This window comes from Elephantulus edwardii, unplaced genomic scaffold (genome assembly GCF_000299155.1).
Source record: "Elephantulus edwardii isolate Elephantulus edwardi_28Jun2011 unplaced genomic scaffold, EleEdw1.0 scaffold00181, whole genome shotgun sequence".
NCBI lineage: Eukaryota > Metazoa > Chordata > Mammalia > Macroscelidea > Macroscelididae > Elephantulus > Elephantulus edwardii.
This window is the reverse complement of record NW_006399931.1, coordinates 7699-21104: the sequence shown is the minus strand read 5'-3', so window position 1 is coordinate 21104 and position 13406 is coordinate 7699. Positions and strand designations below refer to the sequence as shown.

The window sequence follows — 13406 nt, the reverse complement described above, 5'->3', positions numbered from 1 at the left end:
TAAGCAGACCCTAGTGATTGGTACATGGAACGTGAGAGCCATGAATGAAGGAAAATTAGAAATTGTTAAGAAAGAAATGGAACGCATAAATATTGACATATTAGGCATTGGAGAGATGAGTAAGGGTGACAGAATTAAAATGAATGCCTTTGAGCTGTGGTATTGACAGAGAGTACTGAATGTCCCATAGACAGCCGTAAGAACAAGCAGATATGTCTTGGAGAACATACAGCCAGAGTGCACCTTGGAGGCAAAGGCGATAAAGCTTCGTCTCACATACTTTGGATCTATTGCTTGGAGAGGCTGTTCCTTGGAGAAGACATCATGCTAGAGAAGGTGGAGGAACAGGGAAGGAGAAGACCCTTAGCCAGTGGATTGACACAATGACTGCAGCAATGGTCTTGAGTGTGTCAGAGGTTGTGAAGAAGGTACAGGATAAGACAGGGTTCAGATCTGTTATGTATAGGGTCACTGTGAGGCATACTCAACAGCACCTAACAACAATATAGGGTTTCCAGGGCTGTAAGCTCATTAAAAGACCTTGGTGGCTTAGTGGTCAAAACTCTTGACAGATAGCCTCAAGGTTAGCAATTCAAACCTGCCAGCCCCTCCAAGGGAGAAAAATGAAGCCCGCTGCTCCTGTAAAGATTTACCACCTCAGAAACCTCATGGAACAGTTTTCTTCTGCCCTAGGGATGCTAACTTGGCTTAGTGGCAAAGAGCTGCGCTGCCAATCCAAAACCACATGGTTCAAAGCCATCAGCTGCTCTAGCGGGAAAAGATGGGCAGTCAATTCCCGTGCAGTTCACTGCCTCTGAGAACCCACTGGAGAGTCAGCTGTGAGTCAGTTCTGACTTGACAACATACAACACGATTGCCAGGGGTCAAATCAACTTGCTAGCAGTAGGTAATCTTTACGGAAGTTGACTGCTGCATCTTCCTCCTTTAGAGAAACCAGTGCCTACCAACCCCTGACCTGTGGTCAGCAGCTCAGCTCTTCAACCACTGTGCCACCAGCCTCCTTATGTATATACATGCCCTCATAATATTTCACTAAATAAGGACTATGTGTGTGTTTCATTTGGCAAAGTAAAAATTAGCACTCAAAATTTTATTGAATATCTTTATGGCTACATTCACTAGTCCACACTTTAAAGAAATGGCTCCATCAGGCTGCTGTTTTGTTTTTGTGTTTTTTTTTCCCAAAAGGAACATCTTTGCCCAGGAATCTTGCCCTCATCTCTGATTGTTTCTGCAACCTGGATTCCTAGAAATGGGATCACTGAGCTCTTGACCCGAGTTTTCTTTGTTTGAACTGAATTCACTTCAGTTTCTTCTTGAGTTCCAGCTGCACAGCAGGGTGTACATGCGAGAAAGGCCATTATTGGCGTAGTCATTTCTGGAGTCTTCTCATTTTGTCAAAAGGTTTAGCTTTACACTGGGCTCTTGTTCTCCTGTGTACTGAATGGTTTCTTTACCCACCTGCTGTCAGAAGCTGCACATTTTCTGGATCTCCATATCTGCCCAGCTAAAAAAGAAAATTAAACCTCAAATGTAATGAATGTAAATGAAGTGTGATTGTGTGGGAGCTGTGTCTTCAGAACGGGTACAGTGAAGGCAGTGGGCGTGGCCTCCATGTTGTTGACAGACTGCTGAGAGCCTTCATGGGAGAGGAGGTACAGGATGGTGCTTGAACTAGTTCTCTTACGTTTGTCACTTTCATATCCTTTTTACTTCCTAGATTAACATGTATATCACCCTATTTTATATATTATCACAGTAATAATACATAAGTAAGCATCCTTGTGTTTAAGGTTCTACACAGAAATTACTGGGAGGGAGCTCTAGTGGCAAGAAGCTGTGCTGCAGGCCTGCGTGGTTCGAGTCCACCAGGACTCCACTGGAGAAGGAGTAGCAATCTCCTCTGGTGCCAGTTGGATCCGATTCGACGGTACACAACAAGAAGAAGAAAAGAAAAGAAAAGAAATTACTGGTAGACAGAAGTGATCTGAAAGTTTGGGAACCCACTGCTCTTCAAGTTTAGTGAAATGAGGCCAGAACCTGTTTCTTCTTTTTTTCCCTTATTTTATCATTTGTGTGTGTGTGTACTGTCAAATTGGATCTGACTGGTACATGAGGAGATTGTCCCTCCTTCTCCAGCAGAGCATCTGGTGGATTCGAACAGTGCACCTCTGGGATTGCAGTGCCAGAGTCTGTTTCTTTTGGGGGCTGTTGGTTCTAAAGAGAACCAAGGGAAGTGTACCCCTTTCCCCTGTGCGCTCCTGTCTTACAGAGATTTGGATGAAGATGTGGAAAGTGCATTGTAAATCTGTTGTCACTGTTGCAAAGCCAGCCTCATGCTTGAAGTGCTTATCTCTTTCTCTCGAATATGGTCTAGTAGCAGCAGCCGCTATAGGGTCAGTGTACATCGCAGACGACTCAGTGGCACATAACAATAATAACATACTATGACAGGTTTGGAAGCAGGAGTGGCATCCAGTTCCTAGACAACAGACCTCCAGAAGCTCTATGAACTTGGATAAATGTCGATAGTTGTAGAGGGGCTTCAGGCCTTTTGTTCATAGGGTCGCTATGAGTCGTGCTCAACTCGAAGGCAATTAACAGCGGCAGCAACGGCAGCCACACGTGTGCAGGAGGCTTGTTCTGAACAGAGTCCCGGGTTGTCTTGGAGACTAATGGTGAAGGAATGAGGAGAAAGAATCACATACGGGATCATGGAGTAGCAGAGCCTGAAGCTCCTTAGACACATCTTACCCAGCCCTACCCCTTACAGATGAAGACACAGGAGGAGTGATGGGGCGATGTCCAGGGCCTCACAGCCCTTGGCACAGATGGCTTGACCACTCCACTTCAATCTAGACAAGTGGACATCTTCAGGTCGTTTTTAAAAGGTAGTTCATTGGGAAATTCCCTAGATTTTGGTTCAGGAAAACGTAATAAAGCTAGACTCAGTACTTACTCTGATTCACCTGATCAGTCTTTATTAATTTGTTCATTTTTATTGAGATTGTACACAGCTTTAGATTGCTTGGCTCCATAGTCAACAGTCTTGACACCAGCAGCCAGGAAATTAAAAGGCGCATTCCATGGGAAAGTCTGCTGTTAGGGACCTCTCCAAATTACTGAAGAGCAATGGTGTCTCTCTGGATGGAGACTAAGGTGCGTCTGATACAGGCCATGGTCTTCGCAATCACTTGTTATGCATCAGAGAGTTGGACAATGACCAGGGAGGATAGAAGGAGAATTGATGCCTTTGAGCTGTGGTGCTGGAGAAGAGTATTGAGAATACCATGGACTGCTAGGAAAACAAACAGATTTGTCCTGGAAAGGGTTAAACCGGGTGGCTCTTTGGAGGCAAGGATTCTGAGGCTCCGTCTAACATACTTTGGACATGTTGTGAGGAGAGACCGGTCCTTGGAGAGGGGACATCATGCTTGGGAGAGTGGAGGGACAGCGCAGGAGAGGAAGGCCCTCTATGAGGTGGATTGATTCAGTGACTGGGATAATTGGGATGGGAGTGTCAGAGACAGTGCGATTGGCACAGGACAGAGCGAAGTTTAGGGCTGTTGTACATAGGGTTGCTATGAGTCGCAGGCGACTCGACGGCACATAACAACAACAACAACAATCCAGACGGCTGACAAATTCAGTCAGGTGCTCCACCTGGCACTAGGACTTCTCTCTGTTGCTGATTGGTTTTCTCCAGAAATCGCTGCCTGGCTCTTGTTTAAGATGGTAATCATGGTAGTGCCTATAAAAGAGCTTAGCCATCACGTGGTCTTCAAGACGCATGGCAAGCAGAGAATGATCCCAAATTTTCTCCCAGGAATCGCCTTCTGTGTCCAGGATTCAAGAAGCACAACTAGCAGGGGAACAGTAACTAAAGCCAGAATCAGAGGTAGAGTTCAGCGAGCCCTACAGACCTGGGTGCTGCCCTGTGGGCACTTATCCTGTGGCCTCAGGCAAGTCTGTTCCATGGGCCTCAGATTTGTATCTATGAATGCTAAAATTGGACCAGAACCAATAATTCCCTTCTAGTGCCCAGATTCTAACCAATCTAATATCGTCAATCCAAGATACTGTTCTTTTCTTAGTTATGAAGTTAATTATCCATGTCCTGGGCCTAAGCGTGGTTTCATGCCTGTCTTGTTACCCTCACCTTTGACTCAGGGACCTTTAAGGACAACCCTTAATGCCCTGGAGATGGAAAGGGGAGGAGTGGCCTCTGGGCCATGTCTTTCAGTACACTGCAAGCGGCCTTTACATGTACACCATGGACACATGCTTTCTCACGTTACTGTAGTTTGGAGGAAGCCTAGCTTCGGTTGGTATGAAGTCCCAAGAATAGGGGAAGACAACTCTGCTGTGGTTGGTTCACAGCACGTCTCCCCTCAGAGGCCCATCTCATTCAGTGTCCTGAATCCTGCCGAAAAATAGAGACGGGCTGACCTGCCTTAAATGGGAATAAACAGCCCTTAATTCTGGCAGATGTGCAGAGACACCTGTGGCCTGTTGAGGAAATGATCATCTATTGAGCTGGAGACTGGACACATCTGGGCTCAGCTCTCCGGGAGCCACCGTCCAGCCTGCATGCCTCCATGCCCGCCCCAGGCAGCATCTGCCAGCACGTGGTCAGGAGAGAGCAAGAGCTGCCCTGATGGGTGAGGCTGAGTTCAGGGCGGGTGCTGGGGTGCTTTCCCGAGGCTCTGAGGACAACCCAGTCAGCCTGTGCTAACTTACAGCTTCACTTTCAGCCAGCTGGAAGCAGTCCAGGTGAACTATAGAATAATAGAACACCCAGAGCTGAAGGGGTTTTAAGTATTACCTAATTTAGTCCCTTACAGGAAAAAGAAATTACATACCGAGGACCACTCAGCCAGGACCAGTGCCACCATCCAGGTGCCCTGGTGCTGTTTCCAGAAGGTTCCATCTCTAGTCATGTTATTCTTAGGTGCAGGCATTTTATGGTGTTGTCATGTCAGAAGCTGGACTGAAGAACATGTACAATGGAAATACCCATCCCATTTGTGTCTCCCTGATTCCTTTAAAAAAATACTTAAAAGTCTGTCTTTTCGTAATCCCACAAGATAAAAACATTACAGAGCCTGGTCGGGTGGAGCAAGCCAGACCAGCTGATGCACTGGCTTGCATGGGAGTTTCCATGGAAGTTTCCCCCAGAAGCAGACAGATGGCTGCCCTGGGACTAGTTCTAAACATAATACCTATCATTTGCTACAAGAAGGAAATAGTTCTAAAAAGTTTCCCCTGAAATATTTTGACCCTTATTGTTAGGTTTTGTTTAGAAGAGTTTGATGCTCTCACAAGTTTTGGGTGTCCATCTCCCATCAGAAATATGCATAACTTGCCAGCTTCAAATTATTTTAGGGAGAAGAGGGGATGTTTTCATCACCAGCCAGCAGGCCTTACTTAAGCACATTGGAGATGTGAGGAATTTCCAAGACAGGAGTTTGGCTATCTTGTGTGCTCCTTGATTTAAACAGCTTCCAACACCAGCATCTAGCTCTTATTTTTGTCCAAGGAAATGGTTTCTGTGAGTTTCTAATCTGACATCCATCTGTGATCTCTGGTTGGGTGCTTGTTCACAAGCTATTGAAAGCACCTGGTCAGAATGAACCATCTGCCATTTTTCCACCCTTGCTGGAGAAGTAACTGTGATAGGGATTGATGTAGGAGGCTGGGTTGATAAGGAGCCCAGCCACAATGGCCATCAGATCCCCACCACGGCTGGAAACACACCAGCACGAGACCTAACTTGTAGCAGTACCTCGCTTGTGCAAATGCAGTGTATGAGCTGGAAGTCTGCCCACTCTCTTCTGTTCCTAAAGCAGACAGCTACTAAAGAACACTTGCTTGAACCAAGTCCCAGAGTTGACGTGTCCTCTTTCTAACCAGCACTGCTCTTGTCCAGTCTTCCAGGATTGGCCACGGAGCACTTTCAGATGAAGACTGTTGTGCTCCGGGTCCTCAGAGTGTGTGGAGGGCAGGATGCGAGGGGCAGAGTTCACAGTGGGAGGCCTCCCTCCACCGACCTGTGGTGAATTCTCTGGGGACAGAAGCCTCAGGTGCTCAGGTCACAATGTGTGTGCCTCATTACAGGAGGCCGGAGACAATAACCAGTTCTGCTGGAGGAACCTCTTTTCCTGCATCAACCTTCTGAGGCTACTCAATAAACTGACCAAGTGGAAGCACTCTAGGACCATGGTGAGTGGGGCCTGAGCTAATGATGGTGTCCACCTGACTGGACTGATTTACGGGCTTCCGGCTTTGTGAGCTCTACAGCCAGACATTAACAGCCTCATAAAATTGAGCATTTCCTAACTCCTAACACTCGTTCTAATGAGGCCCTCACTCACCTGTTCATTTCCTTTCAGATCTGAGTATGGACGCTCCCTCAGGGCTTCGCTTGTGCGGGCAGTCAGCATGATGGTTATTTGAATTGCATGCATCCCATGTGATGCAAGTCCACCGGTATTCATTGCCGCATTGTTTGAAATAACGAAAGATTGGAAACCACCTAAATGCCCATTTGCACAGACCTGAGTGGTTAGATGAATTATGGTCTGTGCATGGAAAATTATATGAGCATTTAAAAGAAGGCAGCAGGTCTATGCAGCTTTGGGATAATTTTCAAGATATTAAATGAGAAGCAAGATGTGAGATGTCAAATTGACAATAACAACTAGAAAGTTTAGCTGAGGGGCAGTGAGTGTATATTGATGAGGGCGGAACAACTGGAGAGAAGCAGAGGTGAATGCTTGCACGTCTGAAAACAGCCTGTGTGACTGGACTGGACAGGTAGAAACTGGAACTGTTGTGTTTGCTTTGTTCATTCTCAGCAACAACAAAATAATTAGAATTTTTTTTTTAAAAAAGGGTATAGAACAAGTTATCAGGATACATAGTTATCATTTATGTTAAAAAGTAATATATGCATAGACTATGCATGAGACATAAGAAAGTAATAAAAGTAGAAAGGGCACATGTGCCTAGTAGTATTTTGTTTGCACTTTACAAGCCATATACTTTGAATATTGGAAACTTTTGAGTTGTGAAATGGAAATAGTTCCTCTTTGTTCCTGAAGACTAAATCTAAGTGGAGCCCTGACCAGAGCTTCCCCCCCCAGCTCCCCAGGGCACTTTGCAGCCACCAGGCTTGGCAACCTCTGGCATAATTTGCCCATGAGCTGGAAATTCCAAGAAGCTTGCGATCCTTCTCTGTCTTTTTCTCCGCCCCACCCCTTTCCGTGGGCAGATGCTGGTGGTGTTTAAATCTGCTCCAATCTTAAAACGGGCCCTCAAGGTCAAGCAGGCCATGCTGCAACTTTATGTCCTGAAGCTGCTCAAGATACAGACCAAGTACCTGGGCCGCCAGTGGAGGAAGAGCAACATGAAAACCATGTCTGCCATTTACCAGAAAGTGCGGCACCGCATGAATGACGACTGGGCCTATGGGAACGGTGAGTACTGGGATACTGCCCACGGGCTGACCTGGCGTGACTCGCAGCCACACAGCCACCGAAAGGCTCTCCACTCTGGGCAGGGGGCTTTACGTCCTGTAGGCGAGAAAACAGGCGAGACTGTACGTCACGTGATGCTGTAACAGACACTGTCCCAAAGTCCAGCCATGTACCTTGCTGTACATAAATGATGGAAATTTCCTAAACAAGTAATAAATAATCACTCCCTTTCCAAAAACATTTCTTTAAATGACAAGATTTTCCTAAAAACTTCTACAATTTGGCGAGCTCTGATGGCCTGGTGGCGGGAGGCTGCACTGCAATCCCAGAGGTGCGCGGTTCAAATCCAACAGATGCTCTGCTGAGGAAGGAGGAACAATCGCCTCCTGTGCCAGTCGGATCCGATTTGATGGTACACACATAAAATAAATAAATAAATAATTTTTTTAAAAAAACCCTCAAACTTCTACAATTCAAATAACTTTATTTCAAAAATAGTTAGTGACTACATATGCCCCAAATTTTTAATATATTACTATATTTATGCCATTTTTGTCCCACCCAGAGGTTGGTGGCCTAGTGGCAAGAAGCTGCACTGCAATCCTAAAGGAATGGGATTCAAATCTGCCGGGTTCTCTGAGGGAGAAGGATGGGCAGTCTCCTCCCATGCGATTAACTACTTCTGAAAACCCACCAGAAGGTCATCTGTGGGTTGGTTCCAACTCGATGGCAACAACAACAACAGAGATTGCCATTATTAACATCTTGTTTTTTATTCCTCCAGATCTTTTTTCCTACACACACATATGTGCATATTTTACTAAAATAATGCAAGTTGCACATGTCATAATCTCTTCTCAGTTAATGAGCTACATCTCACATTTCAGGCCAGTACATTTTTATTTGACCTGATAAACCAAATTTACACTCCAACTTCCCCAAACCGAAACCCACTACTGTTGACTCAGTTCTGACTCACAGCGACCCTCCACTGACTTTCCAAGGCTGTAAGTCTCAAGAAGAGACCACGTCGTCTCCCCCACTCAGAGCAGCTGGTGGGTTCAAACTGCCAGCCTTTCCGTTAGCAGCCCTTCTCTTAACCTGCTCTGCCACCAGGGCTCCTGGTCAGAATTCTCCAGTTGTTCCAAAATGCTCCTAAAAGCTATTTTTCCTAAATAAGAATCCAGTCTAGGACCACGTAGTTCATGTGGTGGTTGGTTTCTTTATTTTGAATGAAGCATAGGGTCATTTGTCCCCTGGCACTGGACCACCTGGCAGGGAGGCCAGTGGCCCTGCACAGCAGCTTACATCTGACATCTGGATCTGTCTCCTTGCTGCTTGTGTTCCTCTGTTTCTGATGTTTCCTAGAAACCAGAAGCAAAGCCTAAAAGTGCGGTGCACTTTGTCTCTAGTAAATTCTCGGTGAATTTGGGTGCTGGGAATTGTCTGTCTCATACTATGTGCTATACAGTTCACCTACTCAGACTTAATGCTAAGACTGCCCATTAGCCCTAATCCCTCTGAATCATGTGGTGATACTCACGTGCTTGAAGTAAACAAACCGTTGAGTGAGAGTTTGGCAAACTTTATTTTGGAGAGTATTTTCATTGTATTACCTGCTGGATTGTGAAGTTTGATCATTATTTGTACGATGAGATTGAAGGCTTCGTGAGATGACAAAGGACTTGTCTGTGGTGGGATTCGCAGCCGACTTAGACTTCAGAGGATGCCAAAGTGGAGTTCACAGAATGAAAAGAAGCAGATGATTGAAATGGAACAAGGATGCAGCTTCTACTTTATGCTGTCAGGCACAACCAGCTACTTAAAGTCTTATAAATATTTAAAACATTAGAAATGTTTTACGCTATGATACATCATCACTGCTGCCAAGATGAGCCCCAGCCCGAACTGCACTTCCTTCCAGAAGACCATCCGGTGTCGGGTGTGTGGCCTGGGAAATACAAACCTCAGCCCTGAAATAGTGCCCGGTGGAAGGAATGAAAGCAGAACAAATCCTGCTTTCTGTTGCTGCCTTTATGGACGCCCCCAGCTCGTAGTCTTGACCCAGCCTGTCAAGTCGATGTGCCATTTGCTGGGAGGGACTCCAGGCCATCAGAAGCCTTCCGTAATTGTCCAGGTCCTCCTCCTTGTGACCCTCCCCCCACTTTGGCTTCTCAGTGCTTGGGACCTGATGATTCCAGTCATGTGGAAAACTGCCATGTTTTAGGAAAAGAGCAGTTAAGAGAATTGCATTGTCCTTATGGAAAAGGACATATAGAACTAGTAAGAATATGAAATAGTGAAAAATACAATCAATAAAAGCAGCTGACCTCCCCTAGTTTCTTTCCTCAGAGTTAAGCACTGTTAGCAGTTTCCAGACTGCCCTTCAAAGCCTAGGTTTATATGAGAGGAAGAGGGGGAGGGGGGGAGAGAGAGAGAACGTGAACCTAAGTAGCAGTATGCTGTGCACCATACCTGCTTTGCACACTGCTCTTTACAGGAAAGAGAATTCAGACCGTGCCATTGTTAGAGTCCCACCTTCTGTGGTGAGGGGCGGTGTCCTGCCTGCATTATACGCTGCTTTTTCTCCCTTTCTTCCCAATACAGACATCGATGCCAGGCCATGGGACTTCCAAGCAGAAGAATGCACGCTGAGGGCCAACATCGAGGCCTTTAACAGCCGCCGATACGACAGACCCCAGGACTCGGAGTTCTCCCCTGTGGATAACTGCTTGCAGAGTGTCCTGGGCCAGAGGCTGGATCTGCCTGAGGATTTCCACTATTCGTATGAGCTCTGGCTTGAGAGAGAGGTGTTTTCCCAGCCCATCTGTTGGGAGGAGCTGCTGCAGAATCACTGAGCAGGCCCCTGTCACTGAAGCTCTACTAAGGTGGCTCCGATATCAGTGCTCTGCCTCCCCTCCTATTCAGATTTCATTTTAGTCTCTAGAACAGCTCATCCTGGGAGAGCTGGTCCAGCCCACGGACCTCCAGTGAAGTCCAGAGACAGCCTAGTGGCTGTTGTGCCTGGAGGTGGTGCTAGGGTAGGATCCTGTGTCACAACAAATCCATGTACCAGCCCTGGGTCATTAGAGTGCCCTTGGCCTTGGGAAGCTGGTGGATCAGCCATGGCTCTCTGTGGGAACCTCTTCCTGCTTCAGTCTTGCCCAGAACCAGGCCTTTGCTGGCTGCAGTGAGAGGGTGTCATGACATTTGACTCCTGGGGTTCATCACAAGGCCTGACAGGTGAAGGTCGTAAGAGAAAGGCATCCTTCAAACTCAACCAGGATTCCAAGGACTTACCAGAGGTTTGGCAAAACCAACTTTTAAATCCTTTATTTTAAATTTGGACAAAAATGCCCCGAGCACACTCTTAAGACCATCAGCTCTAAGATGATGTTAGGGCACCTGCGCCTTCTTTGTGAAGGATAATGAGTTTCTGCTTCCTGAATGCTGCATGTTACAGTAAGGCACATTGTATAGAGTGCTTTTTCTTTGTTCCCTAAGCCAGTCTGTGTTCAATGTGAAAATTATGTCCCTATGTACTCGGTGGGGCATGGAGTCCTCTGCCATTTTTAAAGACAGGCACCAATGGGAAACAGTGGGGCCTTCTCCAGGGTGTTCCGTGTTTCTGAAACTGCAGCAGCCTTAAAATGGGTGAGCACGCTGCAGAAAATGATCCTTTTCACTCATTTCATTTTCCAAATGACAAGTTAACTACAGGAGGCTCGCTTTATTGAAATGGTTGTGTCCATTTGTGCTCCTGATCGATTTATTTGTTAATTGAATAGAACAGCAAGAACATCACAACTCACATTTTTCTTCTCCAGATTGATGAATGATTTCTTTCTCTCCCTTTTTACTGCAAGCAGTTTCAAAGTGTCCTGTGGAGATTTAGCAATATTGTTGCTGCCTAAAAGTACTGCATATGCTTTGAAAATAGGAGAGTTGATGTACCAACTTCTACACTTCTGTTACCACAGAGCCACTACTTCCTAACAGAAACAAGGGTTTGACAAAGGTTCTGATTCAGCCAGGTTCACTGTCTTTCTCTTCTGCCTGCATAATCATGTCCTTTTAGCGCTCAGACCTTTTGCTTTAAATGTGCTCACCACCATCGACACTACAGAAACTCCGTGAAGGCATCAGGCCACTTTAACTAGGCCAGGAGGGCTGTTCGCTCCCTTGTCCTTTGCCCCAGTCACTGTCATCTAGAAGTCATGATGGGGTTACGCTGTCTGAGGAAGTACACCAACACTTTAATTAGTGGTACTGGGGTGTACTGTTACTTAGGTAGCAGGATTTCTGTGTTAATGAAAAGGTCTCAAAGAATATAATTATGTGAAAATAAGATTCTTAAAATAATTTGTAAATTTTACCTGGGTAGGACCCCAGTCCTCACTGCAGTCAAAATAATTTACTGAGCATATCATGATGTGAATTTTAATCTAGGGTCCGACTAGTGTGATTTTTTTTAGTTTTGTGTTTTATTTATTTAAGAAGTTCAGGCCTTGAGTGCATATTTCCGCAGTGGGTACAGGCGCTCTTTTCGCTGCTGCTTCTTGGTCTTCAGGTTCTCCTCATGCTTGTTGAGCCTTCTGCGCATGGCATGTGTCTTCTTGGGCCGCAGATCCAGGGGTTTGTACTTCTTGCCCTTATAGTATTTTCTGAGTTTCTTCTGAGTCTGGTTAATAACAGTGAGAACACGGGCAATCGATTTTCGGACCACTCGGATTTTGGAGAGCTTAGAGGCCACACCGCCTGTCACTTTGGCGACGCGCAGCTGGGAAAGCTCCACCTTCAGATCGTCCAGCTGTTTTAACAGCTCTTCCTTCTTGCCGCCTTGATTTGGGCCATGGCTGAGTGATAGAACCGGGCTGCCGCCTGATCCAAGCCCAAGAGAAAGACTAGTGTGATTTTAATGTGAGTTGAGTGAAAAGGCAATTTGCAAGGAACCAACAATGACTAATCTATTCCTTTTAAGGCTGCATAGTATTTTAATGTGTGTCAAGAACAAATAAGTTGTTTTTAAAGGGCCACACGTGAATGTTGTCTGAGTCACAGGTGTATGCTAGCTAAGCTTTAGTATTTCACACTTGATCATTTCTAACTCTTCTGTAAGGGAAGACTAGTTCTCAGTGCAGCTGGAGAGAGTGAGGCACCAAAGGTTAAGTGCTGGGACTAGCAATCAGGGATTGGCAGCCGGCCCCAGATGCTGAAGTGATTGGTTGAATATCCCATTTTGAGAACCCACTTTGTGGTTAGAGTAAATCCCTCTGAATTTAGGATTACTCACTCTTTGAAGGAAATCACTGTTGTCACAGGGAAGAACATTTGCTTGATTTCGAGTGTTGAGAATTTTTTTGTGTGAATATTTCAGTACCATTTGTGTTGATTGTGGTTAACACTGTTTGTCCACTGAAGCACTTTAATAAAAAGCAAAATGAACTGGAGTTAGTCATTTGGTCTTTGAACAGCTCCAGCATCTCTGTGACTTCTAACAGACATCTCTCGTCCATGGGTTGGAGTCAGCCATGGTTCTGCTCGGCTGGGCCTACTGGCCTGGCCCCCTCCCATAGGCCTCCTTACTCTCGCAAGGGGCTGACAGAATAGCCCACACGGGCGTGCTGTTCTCATAGTGAAGGACAGGAGCAAGAAAGTGCACCAGAACCGTGCAGCCACACTAAAAGCATCTGCTTGCCTGTGGCTAACTCACAGTGGCTCATGTACTGTTGGTCAAAGGCAGTTCACATGGACAAAGCTCACATTGGACCAGAGAAGTGTCCTCTCCCGTGGGGTGGCAAGTGTGAAGATGTATAATGTTCTGACAGTAGAGAAAGTGGACTGGAAACAGCCCTGACCTCCTGCTCGTGGACAGCTGCGCCTATTCCAGACTCCAGCTCAAAGGAG

The 13406-nt window shown here is 46.1% G+C and overlaps 1 protein-coding gene and 1 pseudogene across 1 annotated transcript in view; one reads left to right on the top strand and one right to left on the bottom strand.

The window, feature by feature from the left end:
* Positions 1-10357, top strand: part of STRIP2 (striatin interacting protein 2) — a 43395-nt gene extending 33038 nt beyond the window's left edge. Inside the window, exons 19-21 of the mRNA XM_006896044.1 lie at positions 6139-6243; positions 7295-7499; positions 10107-10357. Coding sequence (XP_006896106.1) covers positions 6139-6243; positions 7295-7499; positions 10107-10357 — 561 coding nt within the window. The remainder of the gene's footprint in view (positions 1-6138; positions 6244-7294; positions 7500-10106) is intronic.
* Positions 10358-12000: 1643 nt separating this feature from the next.
* Positions 12001-12380, bottom strand: LOC102864241 (annotated as a pseudogene).
* Between the last annotated feature and the right edge of the window lie 1026 nt (positions 12381-13406).